The following is a 20,974-nucleotide window of genomic DNA, read 5'->3' as shown; positions in this document are numbered from 1 at the left end:
CAAGTCTTTATGAATGGGCTTGATGTACCCTGGATTTTTTTTTTTAAATCAGCTTTATTGAAATGTAATTGATGTACAGTAAACTGTGCGTATTTAAAGTGTACAGTTTAAGTTGTGACATATACACCTGTGAAACTCTCACCACACTGAAGATAGTGAATATACCCATCATTCCCAAAAGGTTCCTCATGCCTCTTCATAATTCCTCCTCCTGTCCCTTCCCGTAGTGCTTCCACCTATATTAGTTTCCTAGGGCTGCCGTAACAAAATGTCACACACTGGGTGGTTTAAAACACCAGAAGTTCATTCTCTGACGGTTCTGGAGGCTAGGAGTTCAGAATCAAGTTGTCACCAGGGTTGCTTCCTTCTGGAGGCTCTGAAGGAGAACCTGTTCTATGCCTCTCTCATAGCTTCTGGTGGTTGCTGGAAACCTTGCTGTTCCTTGGCTTATAGACACATCATCCCAATCTTTGTCTTTGTCTTCACATGGCCTTCTATGATGTTTCTACCCACAAAACTTCTGACACCAAAATGTGGGTTTTTTCCCTCAAAGCTACTAATTCTCCATGTCTTCAGACACCAACTGGGTGTACAATGATTGAGTTCCGTTTTTTTTGTTTCCAATTTTTTTATATATCTATATTTTTTATTGTGAAATTTTTGTTGTACATTATTGTTTATCAGTCACCATATAAGTGCATCCCTCCACCCCTTGTGCCCACCCCCCCACCCCCCTAGCCCCTGGTAACCACCAAACAGTTCTGTCTGTCCATGTGTTGGTTTATCTTCCACATATGAGTGAAATCATGCACTGTTTGTCTTTCTCTTTCTGGCTTATTTTGCTTAACATAATATCCTCCAGGTCCATCCATCTTGTTGCAAATGGGACGATTTTGTCTTTTTTTTTTTTGGTGAGGAAGATCGGCCCTGAGCTAATATCTGCCAATCCTCCTCTTTTTGCCAAGAAAGACTGGCCCTGGGCTAACATCCATGCCCATCTTCCTCCACTTTATATGGGACGCCGCCACAGCATGGCTTGACAAGCGGTGCGTTGGTGCGCGCCCAGGATCCAAACCAGCAGATCCCGGGCCGCCGCAACGGAGTGCACGCACTTAACTGCTTGCACCACCGGGCCGGCCCCGATTTTGCCTTTTTTTATGGCTGAGTAGTATTCCATGGTATATATATACCACATCTTCTTTATCCAGTCATCAGTCGAGGGACACTTGCATTGCTTCCATGTCTTGGCTATAGTGAATAATGGTGCAATGAACATAGGAGTGCATAAGCCTCTTTGGATTGTTGAGTTCAGGTTCGTTGGGTAGATACCCAGTAGTGGGGTAGCTGGATCATAAGGTATTTCTATTTTTAATTTTTTGAGGACTCTCCATACGGTTTTCCATAGAGGCTGCACCAGTTTGCATTCCCACCAGCTGTGGATTAGGGTTCCTATTTCTCCACAGCCTGTCCAGCATTTGTTGCTTTTTGTCTTGGTGATTATAGCCATTCTAACGGGTGTAAGGTGATATCTTAGTGTGGTTTTGATTTGCATTTCCCTGATGATTAGTGATGTTGAGCATCTTTTCATGTGCCTATTGACCATCTGTATATCTTCTTTGGAGATGTGTCTGTTCATTTCCTCTGCCCATTTTTTAATCGGGTTGTTTGTTTTTTTGTTATTCAGTTCTGTGAGTTCTTTATATATTATGGAGATTAATCCCTTGTCAGATATACGGTTTGCAAATATTTTTTCCCAGCTGGTGGGTTCCCTATTCTTTTTTTTTTTTTTTTTTTTAAGATTTTATTTATTTATTTATTTTTCCCCCAAAGCACCAGTAGATAGTTGTATGTCATAGCTGCACATCCTTCTAGTTGATGTATGTGGGACGCGGCCTCAGCATGGCCGGAGAAGTGGTGCGCATCGGTGTGTGCCCGGGATCTGAACCCGAGCCGCCAGCAGCGGAGTGTGCACACTTAACCACTAAGCCATGGGGCCGGCCCTCCCTATTCATTTTGATCCTGGTTTCATTTGCCTTGTAGAAACTCTTTGATCTGATGAAGTCCCACTTGTTTATTTTTTCTTTTGTTTCCCTTGTCTGAGTAGACATGGAATTCAAAAAGACCCCTTTATGGTTGATGGCAAGTAGTGTACTACCTGTATTTTCCTCCAGGAGTTTTATAGTTTCAGGTCTCACCTTCAGGTCTTTGATCCATTTTGAGTTAATTTTTGTGTATGGTGAAAGCAGATGGTCTAGTTTCATTCTTTTGCAAGTGGCTGTCAGGTTTTCCCAGCACCATTTATTGAAGGGACTTTCCTTTCTCCACTGTATGTCCTTAGCTCCTTTGTCAAAGATTAGCTGCCCATAGATATGAGGTTTTATTTCTGGGCTTTCAATTCTGTTCCATTGATCTGTGTGTCTGTTTTTGTACCAGTACCATGCTGTTTTGATTACTGTCGGTTTGTAGTATGTTTTGAAGTCCGGGATTGTGATGCCTCCAGCCTTGTTCTTCTTTTTCAGGATTGCTTTAGCTATACAGGGTCTTTTGTTGCCCCATGTGAATGTTAGTATTCTTTGTTCTATTTCTGTGAAGAGTGTCCTTGGGATTCTGATTGGGATTGCATTGAATCTGTAGGTTGCTTTAGGTAGTATGGACATTTTAACTATGTTTATTCTTTCAATCCAAGTGCATGGAATATTTTTACATTTCTTTATGTCATCATTGATTTCACTCATTAATGTCTTATAGTTTTCATTGTGTAGGTCTTTCACTTCCTGGGTTAAATTTATTCCTAGATATTTTATTCTTTTTGTTGCAGTTGTAAATGGGATTGTCTTCTTGAGTTCTCTTTCTGTTAGTTTGTTGTTGGTATATAGAAATGCAACTGATTTCTGTAAGTTGATGTTGTACCCTGCCACTTGGCTGTAGCTGTTGATTATTTCTAATAGTTTTCCAATGGATTGTTTAGGGTTTTCTATATATAACATCATGTCATCTGCAAACAGTGAGAGTTTCACTTCTTCGTTGCTTATTTGGATTCCTTTTATTCCTTTTTCTTGCCTAACTGCTCTGGCCACAATCTCCAATGCTGTGTTGAATAAGAGTGGCGAGAGTGGGCACCTTTGTCTTGTCCCTGTTTTCAGAAGGGTGGCTTTCAGTTTTTCCCCATTGAGTATGATGTTGGCTGTGGGTTTGCCATATATGGCCTTTATTATGTTAAGGTACTTTCCTTCTCTACCCATTTTGTTGAGAGTTTTTATCATAAATGGATGTTGGATCTGGTCAAAAGCCTTCTCTGCATCTATTGAGATGATCATATGGTTTTTATTCCTCGTTTTGTTAATGTGGTGTATCACATTGATTGATTTGCGGATGTTGAACCATCCCTGTGTCCCTGGTATAAATCCCACTTGATCATGGTGTAGGATCTTTTTAATGTATTGCTGTATTCAGTTTGCCAATATTTTGTTGAGGATTTTTGCATCTGTGTTCATCAGGGATATTGGTCTGTAGTTTTCCTGCTTAGTATTGTCTTTGCCTGGCTTTGGTATTAGGGTGATGTTGGCCTCATAGAATGTGTTGGGGAGTGTTCCATCTTCCTCTATTTTTTGGAATAGTTTGAGAAGGATAGGTATTAAGTCTTTGAATATTTGGTAAAATTCTCCAGAGAAGCCATCTGGTCCTGGACTTTTATTTTTTGGGAGGTTTTTGATTACTGTTTCAATCTCTTTCCTTGTGATTGGTCTATTCAGGTTCTCTATTTCTTCTTGATTCAGTTTTGGGAGGTTGTATGAGTCTAGGAATTTATCCATTTCTTCTAGATTGTCCAATTTGTTGGCATATAGTTTTTCATAGTATTCTCTTATAGTCTTTTGTATTTCTCTGGTATCTGTTGTAATTTCTCCTTTTTCATTTCTTTTTGTTTTTTTTGTGTGTGTGTGTGAGGAAGATCAGCCCTGAGCTAACATCCATGCCAATGCTCCTCTTTTTGCTGAGGAAGACTGGCCCTGGGCCAACATCCGTACCCATCTTCCTCCACTTTATATGGCATGCTGCCGCAGCATGGCTTGACAAGCGGTGCCTCGGTGCGCGCCCAGGATCCAAACCCCAGCTGCCAGCAGTGGAGCACGCGCACTTAACCGCTACGCCACGGAGCCAGCCCCTCTCCTTTTTCATTTCTAATTTTATTTATGTGAGCTTTCTCTCTTTTTGCCTTGGTGAGTCTGGCTAAGGGTTTGTCAATTTTGTTTTTCTTCTCAAAGAACCAGCTCTTTGTTTCATTGATCCTTTCTACTGTTTTTTTTATTTCAATTTCATTTATTTCTGCTCTGATTTTTATTATTTCCTTCCTTCTGCTGACTTTAGGCTTTGTTTGTTCTTCTTTGTCTGATTCTGTTAGGCATAGTTTGAGGTTGCTTATTTGGGCTTTTTCTTGTTTGTTAAGATGGGCCTGTATTGCTATGAGTTTCCCTCTCAGGACTGCTTTTGCTGCATCCCATATGAGTTGGTATGGTGTATTTTCATTTTCATTTGTCTCCAGATATGCTTTGATTTCTCCATTAATTTCATCAATGATCCATTGGTTGTTTAGTAGCATGTTATTGAGTTGCCACAGCTTTGTCACTTTCCTGGTTTTTTCTGTGTAGTTGATTTCTAACTTCATGGCATTATGGTCTGAAAAGATGCTTGTTATGATTTCAGTCTTCTTAAATTTATATAAGAATGCCTTGTTTCTCAACATATGGTCTATTCTTGAGAATGTTCCATGCGTGCTTGAGAAGAGTGTGTAATCTGCTGTGTTTGGATGGAGTGCTCTGTATATGTCTGTTGAGTCCATCTCATCTAGTTTTTCGTTTAGGTCCATTATTTCCTTATTGACTTGCTGTCTGGATGATCTGTCCATTGATGAGAGTGGGGTGTTAAGATCCCCTACTATTATTGTGTTGTTGTTAATATGTCCTTTTAGGTTTGTTAATAGTTGCTTTATGTACCTTGGTGCTGCTGTATTGGGTGCATATATATTTAAAAGTGATATGTCTTCCTGGTGGAGTGTCCCTTTTATCATCATATATTGCCCCTCTTTGTCTCTCATTACTTGTTTTATCTTGAAGTCAGCTTTGTCTGATATAAGTATGGCAACACCTGCTTTCTTTTGTTTGCCATTAGCTTGGAGTATTGTCTTCCATCCTTTCACTCTGAGCCTTTGTTTGTCTTTAGAGCTGAGATGTGTTTCCTGGAGGCAGCAAATTGTTGGGTCTTGTTTTTTAATCCATCCCACCACTCTGTGTCTTTTGATTGGAGAATTCAGTCCATTTACATTTAGGGTAATTATTGATATATGGGGGCTTGTTGTTGTTATTTTATTGCTCTTTTTCCGGTTCTTTTGCATTTCTTTTGTTTCTAGTCCCATGTGTTTTGGACTACAAACTTAGTTTGGTAGTTCTGTATGGGGGTTCTCTTAATTTTCTTTTTCTTTATTGTGTGTGATTCTGTTCTGATTATTTGGTTAGTGGTTACCATGAGGTTTGTATAAAAAATCTCATGGATGTGATAGTCCATTTTTTTTTTTTTTTTTTTTTAAAGATTTTCTTTATTTATTTTTCCCCCAAAGCCCCAGTACATAGTTGTCTGTCATAGGTGCACATCCTTCTAGTTGCTGTATGTGGGACGCGGCCTCAGCATGGCTGGAGAAGCGGTGCTTTGGTGCGCACCCGGGATCCGAACCCGGGCCGCCGGCAGCGAAGCGCACGCACTTAACCGCTAAGCCATGGGGCCGGCCCATGATAGTCCATTTTTTGATGGCCTCTTATTCCCTTAGACTAAGTCGATTTGATGCTTTTCCTCTTCTGCGTTATTGTTGTCACATCTTATTCTTTCTTGTGTTGTGAGTTTGTGTTTAACATGATGAGGTTATATTTATGCTTGGTGCTTACCTTCCCTTGATCTTTGGTTTTATAATTAAGTGTTTGGTAATCTATTTTGATAGAGGACTGCAATTTTTCTGGTTTTGTCGACCTATTTTCCTCCTTGTTCAAAACTTTGAATCCCCTTTCTCTTTTTTTCCTCAGGGATGAGGGCCTTTTTGAGCACTTATTGTCGTGGGGGTCTTGTGGCAATGAACTCCCTTAGCTTTTGTTTATTTGGGATAGTTATTATTTCTCCATCATATCTGAAGGATATTTTTGCTGGATAGAGTATTCTTGGCTGAAACTTTTTGTCCTTCAGAATTTTGAATATATCGTTCCACTCTCTCCTAGCCTGTAAAGTCTGTCGAGAAATTGGCTGAGAGCCTGATAGGTTGACTTCTGGGTGCTTGTCATTTTCCTTTTGGTCTGGAGATTTAATATATTTTTGCATGGTGCCTGTCAGTGTTGGCTTACTTTTCCACACAGTGAAAATATATGGTCGCAGTTTCCTCTTGCTGCAGCTGGGTCAGGGTCAAGGCTGGGTGCCTCGATCTGTGGGCACTCTCATTGGCCCCTGGCTGATCTGAGGCGTGGCTGAGTGGAGGCTGCAAGAGAGGAAGTGTGGGAACAGCTGGAGCTGGAGCGTGGGAACAGCTGAGACGAGCGCAGCTAGGCTGAAGCAGCTGGGGCTCTGGTGCTGGTGGGTTGAAGCAGCTGCAGCTGAAGTGGCGCTTGGCCAAAGAAGCGGGAGCTGGAGCACCGCTGGGCCGAAGAAGCTGGAACTGGAGAGCGCTGGGCTGAAGAAGGAAGAGCTGGAGCGCCACTGGGCCAAAAAAGCTGGAACTGGAGTGTGCTGGGCCAAAGAAACTGGAACTGGAGTGCAGTGGGCGGAAGTTGCTGGTACCAGGTCAGCTGGAGCCTGCGCACAGGCCAAGCTGAAGCAGCTGGAGCCAGGGGGATGGGGGCGGTCCAGCGAAGGAGCTGGGGGTGGTGCACGGTCCAGCCGAAGGAGCTGGGGCCATGGCATGGTGGAGCCGGGGAAGCTGGGGCCGTGGCTTGGTCCAGCTGGAGCAGCTGGGGCTGTGGTGTGGTGAGGCCTGAGCTGCCGCTGCCTCTGGTGTGGGGGCGCAGGCTTGCTCCACTGCTGGTCGGGCCCAGGTTCCTGGGGGCCGCTGCCTGTGGGGGTGGGGGCCGCTGCCTGTGGGGGTGGGGCCCGGGTGCCTGAGGGCTGCTGCCTCTGGGGATAGGGGTGAGCTGCAGCGCCAGTCGGGCTGGCCGGGGTGGGGGAGGGGCGCTTACTTTCGCCTCCCCAATCTCAGAGGTTTCTCACCTCGCTGTCACTCTCTGCTCTCCTGGGGACTAGCTTGTTGAAACTACCCTGGCAACAGTTTTGCTCCCTCCATAGGGTGATCCCCTCAGGCTGTGAGGGGTCTTGGACAGCGCTGTTTTTCACAGGGCGAGCTGCCCCTCCCCCTCCTCTGAGAGCCGCGTGGTCTCAGTCTCTGGGTCGCAGTCCTTGGGGAAGGAAGGAAGCTCCTCTTACCTCCTTCCACTTACTCTGGGGATTCCAGCACCTCAGTCCTCGGGTGTACGGCTGTGTGGGTGCCTCAGATGTCCCCTGTGTTGTGTGAATAGCTTCTGTTGGAATATGAATGTCCTTTATGTTGTGTCTTAGAGGGGGAGAGTTCAATGGGTAAAGCTCACTCTGCCACGATGCTGACGTCACTCTTGATTGAGTTCCGTTTTGACACTACCCGTAGTTAGTGTCAGACCCCACAGGTTAAGGGATCGGTCCCACCAGACTGTCCCCACTTCAGACGCCAATCACAAGTCCTAGGCCTCTCATACTTCTTACCAGCGGGCTATAAATCAGGGAGTTCCCAGACCCCCTCTTTGGGTTCAATAATTTGCTAGAATGGCTCATAGAACTAAGGGAAATACTTTGTTTACTATTACCAGTTTATTATAAAGGATACAACTCAGGAACAGCCAAATGGAAGAGAGGCATAGGGCAAGGAGGTGCACAGAGCTTCCATGCCCTCTCCAGCTGCTTCACCCTCCCAGCACCTCAAAGTGTTCACCAACCCGGTAGCTCTCTGAATGCCACCATTTAGGAGATGTCATCACATAGGCATGATAGATTATTAACTCAACCTCTAGCTCCTCTCCCCTCCCCAGAGGTTGGGGAGATAGGGCTGAAAGTTCCAAGCTTCTAATCAAGCCTCGGTCTTTCTGGCGACCAGCCCCCGTCCTGAAGCTATCTAGGAGCCCATCCAGAGTCACCGCATTAAAACAAAAAATGCTCATATACCCAGGAAGTTCTGAGGGATTTAGGAGTTCCCTATCTGGAACTGGGGACAAAGACCAAATATTAGAACAAAAGACTCCTGTCACCTCTGTCACTCAGGAAATTTCAAGGATTTTAGGAGTTCTTTATCAGGAACCCAGGACAAAGACCAAGGTATATTTCTTATTATGCCACACCTTCTTTCCTGTATGTCTGGATCCAAATTTCCCTCTTCATTTAAGGATACCAGTGTATTGGATTTAGGGCTACCCTAATCCAGTATGACCTCGTCTTAAGTTGATTGCATCTGCAAAGACCCTATTTCTAAAAGGTCACATTTCACAGGTACCCAGGGTTAGGACTTCAATATATCTTCTTGGACACAATTCAATCCACAACACACCCCGTCTTCAGCCAACCACTGATCTGCTTTCTGTTGCTATACATTAATTTGCATTTTCTAGAGTTTTAGATAAATGGATTTGTACAGTACTCTTTTCTATTTGGTTTCTTTTACCCAGCATTATTTGAGATTCGTCTCTGTTGTTGCATGTGTAGTTTATTTCTTTTCATTGCTGGGTGGTATTCCATTGTATGGATATACCACAATTTATAACCTGTTGATGGACATTAGGATTGTTTGCAGTTTGGGGCTATGACAAATAAAACTGTTATGAACTTTTATTGTAAGTCTTTGTATGGGCATATGCTCTCACTTCTCTTGGATAAATCTATACCTAGGAGTAGAATGGCTGTATCATATGATAGATTTATGTTTAACTTTTTAAAAAACTACCAGATTGTTTTTCAAAGTGTTTATGCCATTTGACATTCCCACCAGCAGTGTATGAGAGTTGTAGTTGCTCCACATCCTTGCTAACACTTATTATGGTTCATCTTATTAATTTGAGACATTGTAATAGATATCTCATTGTAGTTTTAGTGTGCATTTCTCTAACTAATAACGTTGAGCATCTTTTCATGTGCTTATTTGCCATCTGTATATCTTCTCTGGTGAAATTTTTTGCCTCCTTTTTTAAAAAAGTGAGTTTTTTTCATTTTTGAATTTTGAGAGTTCTTTAGATAATTTGAGAGACAAGTACTATATCAGATATATGCTTTGGAAAGATTTTCTCCTAGAGTCCATGGCTTGTCTTTTCAGTTTCTTAACAGTGTCTTTTGAAAAGCAGAAGTTTTCTTTGAAATTTTGATGAAGTTCAATTGATATTTGTTCACTTATGAATTGTGCTTTTTGGTGTCATATCTAATAAATCTTTGCCTAACACAAGTCATAAAAATTTTCTTCTTTCTTTCAGAAGTTTTATGGCTTTAGGTTTTACATTGAGGTTTCTGATGGATTTTGAGTTAAATTTTTGTATCTGGTGTAAGGTGTACCCAAGTTGTTTTTTTTTTTTTTTTTTTTGGCATAGGATTAATACAATTGTTTAGGGAGTATTTTTTAATATTCTGTTTCGATTTTGTTTGTATATGTGTGTGTGTATTAAAAAACACCTTTATTATAATGTTTGTGAGAACAGTAACTAGTGATTTCTAATTTCATCAAAGCTGCATTTTCTCTAGATAGTTGTATTTTTTAGGTGTAAAATTGGGCCTGGTGCATAAGAATCACTGTACGTAAGGTGAAGTTGTGATCTGTTAGAGAACAGGAAGTTGTTCTTTATTTCATCACAGCTATATCACCCTTTACCTGTAGGTCAGAAGATTGTGCTTTTGTCTGTTGTGTGTCAAATTAAACTCCAACTGAATCACTCAGCATCTTCATAGACATCAATAGTGATTTATGTGACTTTTTATTTCCTGGAATTTATTGGAATGAACAAGTTCATTATATCATAAGGTTCTTAAAAAAATTCTTAGATGCAACTTATAATATTTTTTCTAGGACAAGAAAAATATCTCTAGGCAATGTGCCTTTTAAAAATTATTATTACTTTTCTGCTGTACTTGGGAGATTATTTTCATGTATTTGTGGTAAACTGTATATGTGCAGTTAGAAGTCACTTTAGCACAACAATATCAGTGTACTTAATGCCACTGCCTAAACACTTGAAAATAGTTAAAAAGGCAAATTTTATGTTATGTATATTTTGCCACAATAAAAAGAAAAGTAGTCATTTTATAAAGCATTTAGACTTGTTTGAAAAGTGCTCATTTCTCTGTGCCAGTAACTTACATGTGACCTCCCACATTCTCGTGGTCTAGACTGTAGTGTGTATAGGAGAGGAGTCCCTGCCAAGCTGCCAGTTCAAATGTTTGTTTCTTCCGGAGAGACAGACTCTAGATAACAGCCACAGGATTTGGCATATGCCTGAATTTTAAAATGGGTGATGGTAAACTATGCAGAAGAAAATGGAAGCAGTATTTGAGAAATTTGTTCTCGGCAGTTGTATAAAGCTTTATGGATAAAACTCCATTATCCAAGTCCATAAATTCATATGGATTCTGAGAAATAAGCTTTGGAGCTAGTTTATTGTTGTCAAAAATGTCAAGCCAAGAATATAATAAGGCCTGGAAATGATATAGCTGGACTTGTTTTACAATATGTATAATAGCAGTCTTTTTTATTTAAAATACTTTAATATTTCTGTTTACTTTTAGTCGGCAGAACCAATTGAAAGACCAACAGCAACAGCAAGTGGTATCGTTATGCCCTGATGACACAGAGTGTCTGACAGTCCCACGGTACAAGCGAGACCTGGTTCAGAAACTAAAAATTTTACGGCAAGAACTCTCCCAACAACAGCCTCAGGCTGGCCATTGCCGCATTGAAGTTTCCAGGGAAGAGATTTTTGAGGTAAACTTACAAGTCTTATGGAGAAAAATTAAATTTCAGTGTTTTACTCTCTATTACTAAGAATATTTTTGGGACTCATATCTCTTTAGAATGGAAGAGTTTTTATTAATTTCTTTTTTAATTGTGGAGAATAAAAACAATATAAGAGATTTAATATATAGGATCAACATTTAAATGGGAGGAAGAGTGTGAGATGTTTCACTTGGTACAGCCTGGTCTCTACGTTGCAAATCCTTATTTGTTAATGAATTTTAAAAGACCACATGGATAGTATATACTATCCATCTCTTACTTTCTAATTTTCCAAAAGGTAAGGGACTCTTAAATCAAAAGATCATTTTGTTTAATTACTATTGGACCACTTCCTTAATTTATTGAAAATCTTCCTTTCTAGAATGCCCATTTATCTTTGGATTTTATAGCCCTAATATCAGCTTCAAAGTTCTTACATAGTAAGTGGCAGAGGTCCAAGGCAGGGGTTTCCCAGTCATTAGAGGATTCCTGGGCAAGATGTTTGGAGACTTGATAATGTTTTTCCCAAAGGATGAACTTTTGTCTCTCAGAACAGTTCTGAAACAGTTTTGTTTGTGGTCAGTCATTTGTATTTTAAAATAATATAAAGTTGTTGATTTAATGAAGATCACATTAATGATTACTCATGTTCTTTTGAAACTTTCTTTTTCTTATCTTTGCTTTCTGCTAGTGCCTGTGACCTAGAATTAGGTCAGCAAACTTCCAAGAATTTGGTACTTCTGTCAAATTCTGTTTTTAATGTGAGTGGAACCATTGCTGTGGTTCATAGATCTGAAACATGGACTGTTGCACTTAGTAGGCTTTTAATATAATATTTATCAGATGAATTGGTTTCAGTAGTATTAAGCTGTATCCATTTTGTTTTTAGAAGTTCCATGAGGTTTCAAACAGTTGGAGTTTATCTACTGATTTGATTGAACAGATTTCACTTTATTTAAATAAATGTATGTTTGTAGGTGGAGTTGGGAGGGAGAGTTTATAATTTTATTTATTTATTTTTTCCCCCAGAGCTCCAGTAGATAGTTGTATGTCATAGCTGCACATCCTTCTAGTTGCTGTATGTGGGACGCGGCCTCAGCATGGCCGGAGAAGCGGTGCGTCCGTGCGCACCTGGGATCCGAACCTGGGCCGCCAGCAGCGGAGCGCGTGCACTTAACCGCTAAGCCACGGGGCCAGCCCAGGAGGGAGAGTTTAAATAACAGGTTAAAAGCCCCTAGTAATAATAGTATATTAAATTTTTTTTCAGGAATCATATCGACAAGTCATGAAAATGAGACCAAAAGATCTCTGGAAGCGATTAATGATAAAATTTCGTGGAGAAGAAGGCCTTGACTATGGAGGGGTTGCCAGGTAAAGACTTGCTCATCAGTAAATGACATATGGATCTTTATACTTAACAAATTTAAGATACTTCCTGTGGTATTAGTTTGGATTTTTAGAATCAATCACTTGTACATAATACTTAGGACTTAGTTTCTGTGGAATTCTTATGGTTTACTCATAATTAGATTTTAAACGCTTGTTGGGAAAACTTTTAAATTAACTCCTGATGGGGCCAGCCCTGGTGGCCTAGTGGTTAAGTTCAGCATGCTCTGCTTCAGTGGCCCGGGTTCTGTACCTGGGTGCAGACCTACACCACTCATCTATCAGTGGCCGTGCTGTGGTGGCGGCCCATATATAAGAAAAGGAAGATTGGCAGTGGATGTTAGCTCAGGGTGAATCTTCCTCAGCAAAAAAATAAAATAAAAAATAAATTATCTCCTGATGGAGTCTAAATGCTGTAATTATATGTATAGGCCAAATAAGTAGTCAGTTATTTGTTATTTCTTTTTTTTTTTCTTTTTCTTTTTTTTTTTGTGAGGAAGATCAGCCCTGAGGTAACATGCGTGCTAATCCTCCTCTTTTTGCTGAGGAAGATCAGCTCTGAGCTAACATCCATTGCCAGTCCTCCTCCTCCCCCCCCCCCAAAGCCCCAGTAGATAGCTGTATGTCATAGTTGCACATCCTTCTAGTTGCTGTATGTGGGACGTGGCCTCAGCATGGCCAGAGAAGCGGTGTGTCGGTGCGCACCCAGGATCCGAACCTGGGCTGCCAGTAGCAGAGCGTGCGCACTTAACCGCTAACCCATGGGGCTGGCCCTGTTGTTTATTTATTAACCTCACTATTGTTACAGTTGGGGCAGACTAAATGGGCTATGGCAGTGAACTGCTTTTTCTAATTTTTATTCCATAGTAGAAACCAAAAGTAGTTGGGTTCTGCTCTTACGTGTGTTCTAAATACTTGGTGAAACAAAACAAAAATTTGGATTTTCTTTAAAAAAAAACATGTATGTGCATAAAAAGCTTATGAGACACATCAACATCAGGTGAGCGTTATGTGTGTTGGGAACCTTGCTTATATGGAGACCTCACTTTTTTTTTAATCTTGAGTTTTTTAAGTATTACATAAATTGCAGTGATTTGATTTAGACTCACATTATAGAACATTGAAACATTTTCCTTTAACTACTTGTTAATAGTATTTCACTACATTTGCTAAAAATATACTATTCAATCTGTTTAATCCGTGATATCAGAACATATCACTTAAACCTTTCCTGAGGAATGACAAGAATTGAGACTAGAACTACATCTCCTTCAGTCCTAGACTAGTGATTTTATTTCAGTTTCACCAAGATGAATAACAAGTTATCTTTCATACTTTGAAAAATATAAAGTTTAAGGTGATGGTACTATTTATTATGAGATTTCATTGATATACGCTTGAAAACCAACCAAGAGGTGGTAGGAACATCCCCCAAAAGTGCAGGCTTGCCCTTGTGTTCCTGCCTAGACAAAATGCCTTGCAATCTCTGACCACTTATGTTTTTATCATGGTATATTTTAGGATTTACACAAAAAAAGATGGTGAAATGGATAATGAAATTTCCTTACTAAAACAATACCAACAACAAAACACACCCTTGTCTAAAAGTGAGAGTAAATTAATGCTATATTATTTATCTGCATAAACTAGTATAAATCTGCCGTGAGAGGAGCAGACCAGGATGGTATAGATCACATGGACATTTTGAAATAAATGGTGTTCCTCCCTTCGTCTTATATTTATCATGGATTACAAACTTATTTAGCAATTAAAAGTAACAGACCACTGGGCTGCACATCTAATGAGTAATGGTGCTTCTGGATAATATCTTTATACTCTCTGATGCTAAAATGTCATAAAATTGCCCAAAATTGAGTGAGAAGTAACTTTAATATAACAAAATAAGAGTTTTCATTTGCTTTCTGGGCATGGTAGATTTTTCTGTGTGATCTTATATAACTACAGTTAGTGGTTTATTTAAAAAATTATTTGGTGAAATGATTAATAGCATATCTTAATAAAAATATATTCATTAACAAAAAATTCCTTTGTCATATCTTGTTTTCTAGGGAGTGGTTATATCTTTTGTCACATGAAATGTTGAATCCATACTATGGCCTCTTCCAGTATTCAAGAGATGATATCTATACATTGCAGATCAATCCTGATTCTGCAGTTAATCCGGTATGATTGGTAGTTATAATGATGTGAATTAACTTGTGACCTGCAGTGCTTTAAATGTCAGTGTAGTTTATGACATAGCATTACTGTCCTTGTCACACTCTTGCACTCAGCAATTCCTCTTCTAGAAAATTTTCTTGAGTAAATGATTATGGATATGTCCAGCTGTTTGGGCACAGGGATGTTTACTGTGTCATCATTTATAGTAGCCCCAACCAAAAACAATGTCGTCGTCCATAAGAGGGGGGTTGATTGATTAATTATGACACGAAGCAGAATGACATTAATGGTTAAGAGCATAGATTCTGGAATTAGAAAGATATGAGGTTGTATCCTGGTCCCATTACTTACTAGCTTTAGCTTTGTGACCTTGGGCAAATTCATTGACTTAAGCCTCAATTTTAACATTGCTAATAATAATAAATATAGTTCGTACCTTAGAGAAGGTTGTGACAATTAAATGAGGCCCTGCACATTAAATATTAAGCACAGAGCTATACATTTTTAACCCTATTATATATTGTTAAGCGCTCAACAAAAGTTAGCAGCTGTTATTAATTTGTTGTTTTTATATTATTTCTATTATCTTTCCATACAAGGGCATATTTTATACAGCCACTAAAATGACGTCGTGGGAGAATAGTTAATAACATGTAAAGATGGTGTTCATGATATATTAAGTGAAAAGAAGGTTACAAAATAGTATGATAGAATTTTGGTAAATATGTATATGTGTAAACTTTGAAAAGCTCTACACTATGATATTGATGGTAGTTATCTCTAGGTATTAGATTATGGGTGATTTTTTCTTTTTTGTTTATCCATATTTTCTAAATATTTTGTAGTGAACATGTATTATTTTAAAAAAAAAAACAAAAGCTATTTTTAAGATAAAAGGAAAGTTTAAAGATGAGTTAAAAGATTACTTATTGAATAGAGAAGTAAAATGCAAATATCCACCTAACAAAATTTATCATGAAAGACCAAATCTATGCAAACATGGTAGAAATGTTAGATTCATTGCAGGGAATCCTTTATAAAGGGAAGATTTTTAGGTGAAGGTTCTGCTTGGGGAGTCCATTACTGCCACTGGAGTAATAACAGCCCACGTTTGTTGAGTGTTTACTATATGCCAGGTCCAGTGCCATGGGTTTCATCATCTCAAGATACTTTTTAGATACTGTTTTTACCCTCTTTTATCCAGATGTGGAAAATTAGTCCTATGGGGGTTATAATTTGCCCAGGTATGCATAGCTAGTAACCGGCAGAATCAGGACTCTGGTCCAAGTTAGACACCAAATCTGTGCTTTTAAATCTGTGATATTTTGAAGTTCAGTTTCTAGTTAGGTCAAGGAAATAGGGAGATTTGGGATTGAAAGCTTTTTTCCCAGGACAGAGCCATGATTGTATGGAGCTCAGTAGGAAATGAGAGGGGAGGAAGGGAACAGAGTCTGTGAGTGATTTAATGAAGCTATAGTTACTGTAGTTTGGACTTAATTTCTAAAGATAAATTTTACAGAGTGACTATACCCTTTGAGAGAGGCATTGACTCTGATGTAGTATTTTATAGCAATGTAGAGAATCTTGAGCATGCCCTATAGAGACTCTCCCTAATGATTAAGCTTTGGTAGGATAGCCTATTCCATTTAAATAGTTGTAAATTAGAGTATAAGTTGATACTTTTTATAAAAGTAGATTAATGTTGCTTAAATATTTAATTTTTACTTAAAAATCCCTGGATAGTGTCTAACTTGCATATTTATATAAACTTTTCAATTTCAGGAACATTTATCGTATTTCCACTTTGTTGGACGCATAATGGGAATGGCGGTGTTTCATGGACATTATATTGATGGTGGTTTCACATTGCCTTTTTATAAGCAGTTGCTTGGGAAGTCAATTACTCTGGATGACATGGAGTTAGTTGATCCAGATCTTCATAACAGTTTAGTGTGGATACTGTATGTATTGAGTCTTGTATCTGTTCATTATAGTTAGAATATGAGCTTTTAAAAAAGATGCATGTTTCAAAATGGATGTACTTTTTTTTTTTTTAATTTAAGAAACAATGCACAGAAAATATTAAGAGTGATGATCTGAGTGAAAGGACCACATATGACTTTCCCTCTTTCTACTGCTGTCCTGTATATTTCAAATTGCCAAAAGTTAGTGAGTGTTATTACTTTAAAAAGGAAAAAATCTGAGGCTGGCCCAGTAGCATAGTGGTTTAAGTTTGCATGCTCCACTTTGGTGGCCCGGAGTTTGCAGGTCAGATTCTGAGCTTGGACCTACACACCACTCAGCAAACCATGCTGTGGTGACATCCCATATACAAAATAGAGGAAGATTGGCACAGGGCCAGTCTTCCTTAAGCAAGAAGAGGAAGACTGGCAATGGATGTTAGCTCAGGGCCAATCTTCCTCACCCCCCAAAAAAAAAACTACCATATTTTATTTTTAAAAGTACTATATCGGGGCTGGCCCGGTGGCACAAGCGGTTAAGTGTGCGTGCTCCGCTGCGGCGGCCCAGGGTTAGCCGGTTCGGATCCCGGCTGTGCACCGACGCACAGCTTGTCAAGCCATGCTATGGTGGCGTCCCATATAAAGTGGAGGAAGATGGGCATGGATGTTAGCCCAGGGCCAGTCTTCCTCAGCACAAAAAAGAGGAGGATTGGCAGATGTTAGCACAGGGCTGATCTTCCTCACAAAAAAAAAAAAAGTGCTATATATGATTTCCTCAACATGATGCAAGTCCTATTCCAATCCTACATGTGTTAGAATAGCAAATTCCTGCTCAAGTGCTGATTGTTGAAACCATACTTTTAAAAGGGTATTTGTAAGGACAAGTTCTGTTTTGCAGGAGGTCATTAGTTTATGAAGATACATTGGCCACACTTATTTTTACCAAATAAACGATTAGCTTTCTCACTGGGGATACTCAGGCATTTGGTCCCTTGGGGGTACCCAGATTCTAGGAGGGCCTCTTACCTGACTGCCAAACATAACTGAAGTTTCCCTAGGTAAAGCCCACTTTGTCTGGGGCTCTTTCTCATTACTCAGGAAGTGAAATGTTTCCTGTGTTTTTGAAAGCTAAAGATCTTTGACTCTTCTGTCCAACAACTAGGAGATATAGTAGCACAAGAACTAGTAAGAGGAATCTGACATGTCATAAAACTATCTTAGTTTTATCCATTTCACCAATTAATACATCTATAGGATCTGTATTTTAGATTTTCCGGTTAAGTATCTTTCCCTCTCTTTCCTTTCTAGTGAGAATGATATTACAGGTGTTTTGGACCATACCTTCTGCGTGGAACATAATGCTTATGGTGAAATTATTCAGCATGAACTTAAACCAAATGGCAAGAGTATCCCTGTTACTGAAGAAAATAAAAAAGAATATGTCAGGTAAACACTTCTATGATCTCAAGCCTGAGAATTGTTTTAATGGTCTAGAATGGCAGTAGGGAAAAACATTTTAAGGATTTAGGTAGTGTTAATTATTCCTACAAAATAGGCGTCCACAGAATTTCGTGGATTAAAAGCAACCACCATTTTATTATTTCTCACAATTCAGTGGGTCAGTAATTTAGATAGAGAACAACAGGGATAGCACACTGCTCCTCCGTGTGGTGTCAGCTGGGACTGAAATGTCAAGATGACCTTTTCACTCACATATCTGATGCCTCAGCTAGGATGGTTGAAAGGCTGGGGACTGGCTGGAAGGGCCACTGGGTCACCATCTGAGGCCTAGTTCTCACGGTTGGCTGGGTTCCTTGGTTATCCTCATGTGGTATCAGAGGCTTCTCCCTCTCCCCGTGGCCTCTCTCCCCAGCAAGAAAGCCAGACTTCTTATGGGGTGGCTGGTTTCCCAGAGTACAAAATCAGAAGTTGTCAGGTCTTTTTAAGGCCTAAGCCTGGAACTGGCCAACATCACTTCTGCTATATTCTTTTGGCTAAAGTGAGTTACATGCCAGCCGGGTTCAGTGTAGGTGAGGGGCTGTACAAAGGCATGAATACCAGGAAATGTGGTACATGGGGCCATGTGTAGTGAAGCTACTACAGCTAGCAACACAGAAGCACTTATCCTGTTTATAAATAAGCACATTGTGAGTTTAAGGGATAAATATAAGAAAAGATTCTTCGCATTTTATAAAATCACCTGTTGATTGAGGAATTTAGAAGTATTGGGTTAGATCATTGGGCTTATGGTAACTAAAGTTCTTCTAAACATAAAACTATGATAGTCATATTTAGGAGTTTGAACTTCACCATATGTACACAGAAACATGCATGCTATACTTTTTTGTATAGATTATATCCTCAAATCTTATTGACTAAACTTTTCTCATAGACTGTTGATGGGAGTGAACAGTGGTATAGCTTTTTTGGAAAGCAATTTGATAACAGCTACCAAAATGGAAATGCACATGCCTTTTGACTAGCAGCTCCATTTTTAGAAATCTATTCTACGGAAACACATATGTAATTAAAGAAATATGAATAAGGATGTTCAATTAAATATTACTTGTAAAAAAAAATGGAAAACTGCTAAAGTGTTTTTAGAGGATAATGATTAAATACATACAGTCAACAGAATATTATGTGGATATTTAAAAGAAAGAACAAGAACTCTACATAAGCTCTCAGATATAAAAGGCAAGTCTTAGAAGAATTATGTAAGAACAAAGTCTGTGTTGTTTTATAACAAAGGTAGGAAGGCTACCTACCGAATAAAGTGTCTGCCTAGGATGAGGGAGTGCAGGTGGTGGGCCTGGAAGTAGAGAGGGAAAAGAAGATAACAGAATGGACTTTCAGACTTTACTCTGTCTCCGCATTTAATGTCTGATTGTTATATATATGTATACTAAGCATGTATTACATTTCTAATTAAAAAATAAAAGAATGAATAGGAATTTCCTGAATTTTAGTAGTGTTGTCACTTCCAGGATCTAGTGTGGACTTAAGTTCCTAGTCCCACTCTCCAGGATTCAGTCATGTTTTTTTTTTTTGTGAAGAAGTTCCGCTCTGAGCTAATGTCTGCCAGTCCTCCTCTCTTTTTGCTGAGGAACACTGGCCCTGGGCTAACGTCCGTGCCCATCTTCCCCCACTTTATATGGGACACCGCCACAGCATGGCTTGACAAGCGGTGCGTCGGTGCGTGCCCAGGAGCCAAACCGGCGAACCCCATGCCGCGGCAGCGGAGCGCGGGCACTTAACCGCTTGCGCCACCGGGCTGGCCCCTCAGTCACGTTTTTAACACACAGTATTATCCCTTATAAAATAGTTTTGAGATTAAAAAAAAAAAATCACAAAGAACAACTTTTTAAATATGTGCAGTTTTGCTGTCCCCTTAAACAAACTAACAAAAATGAGGTCCCCCAAAGGATATAATGTTAAGTAACTGATTTCTTAAAGTAGAGAACTATTTCTCCAAGTTTGGAAAAGGAAATATTGACAAATTTGGAAGATGAATAGTTCTGAGAGGTTTTCCTGGCAGAAAAGAAAATTATAGATTAAAATTGTATATTTTATATAAAATTATATAAAAATTATATATTTTATATAAAATAATAGATTAAAAAAATTCACTTATAAATTGTAAGTCCAAATCAAAAGCATAAGTAAAGCTACACATTAGATGTAGTTTAGTGTACTTTTTGTTGGTAAAATTACATCTTCCAGGGTTTTTAAAGCCTCCAGGGAACAATGAGTATTCAATCAAAAAAGTGCTTACTGTTGGCTTTTACTATTTCCCCTCATTTTGGATATGAGGATTCTCTTTATCTCTTCATCCCCCATATACTGCCCCCAAAATATAAACAAAATACCCAATACATTCAGATTATATTTTCAAGTGAAACCAGAAAAATAGTCATTTTTTGGTTGAATGGACTCTTTTTCCTGGTCATTGGCATGCATGTTAGAAGTTTAGAAAGAAGTTTCATCCAGATTGTAACTTCAGACCCATCTAAGCTCTAGCCAACTTCCAGTTTACTAGAAGTTTCTCTGATTTGAAGAGTGGCTCTACTGATGCTGCTTTTGTAAGTGGAAGGTTACCTTTCTGATTTACAGTGAACTGCCTCACAGCTCAGGATCCATCTACCCTCAGTAATCTGAGATTCTTTTAGACTTTAGACTAAATTCTTAATGCTAGATGCTTGTAAAGTACAATGTTGCTAAAGATAGACATTCATAATAATTAGCAGATCTGAATATATTTGATCACATGAAACCCCTGCCCAATGCTTACAGGCTCTACGTGAACTGGAGATTTTTACGAGGCATTGAGGCGCAATTCCTGGCTCTGCAGAAGGGATTTAATGAAGTAATTCCACAGCATCTGCTGAAGACATTTGATGAGAAGGAGTTAGAGGTCAGTGTATTA

At 39.3% G+C, this 20,974-nt stretch overlaps 1 protein-coding gene across 1 annotated transcript in view; it reads left to right on the top strand.

Moving 5' to 3' along the window:
• The window catches only part of SMURF2 (SMAD specific E3 ubiquitin protein ligase 2), a 127,246-nt gene that overhangs the window by 99,001 nt on the left and 7,271 nt on the right, over nucleotides 1–20,974 (top strand). The window contains exons 11-16 of the mRNA XM_087441431.1: nucleotides 10,813–11,008; nucleotides 12,288–12,391; nucleotides 14,476–14,590; nucleotides 16,370–16,548; nucleotides 17,857–17,994; nucleotides 20,842–20,962. Of these exons, the coding sequence (XP_087297557.1) occupies nucleotides 10,813–11,008; nucleotides 12,288–12,391; nucleotides 14,476–14,590; nucleotides 16,370–16,548; nucleotides 17,857–17,994; nucleotides 20,842–20,962 (853 nt within the window). The remainder of the gene's footprint in view (nucleotides 1–10,812; nucleotides 11,009–12,287; nucleotides 12,392–14,475; nucleotides 14,591–16,369; nucleotides 16,549–17,856; nucleotides 17,995–20,841; nucleotides 20,963–20,974) is intronic.

The sequence above is a fragment of the Ceratotherium simum genome, chromosome 16, assembly GCF_057802395.1.
Source record: "Ceratotherium simum simum isolate JZ-2026a chromosome 16, ASM5780239v1, whole genome shotgun sequence".
In the NCBI taxonomy this organism is placed as follows: domain Eukaryota; kingdom Metazoa; phylum Chordata; class Mammalia; order Perissodactyla; family Rhinocerotidae; genus Ceratotherium; species Ceratotherium simum.
The sequence above is the reverse complement of the archived record's forward strand: the minus strand, read 5'-3'. Positions and strand labels throughout refer to the sequence as shown.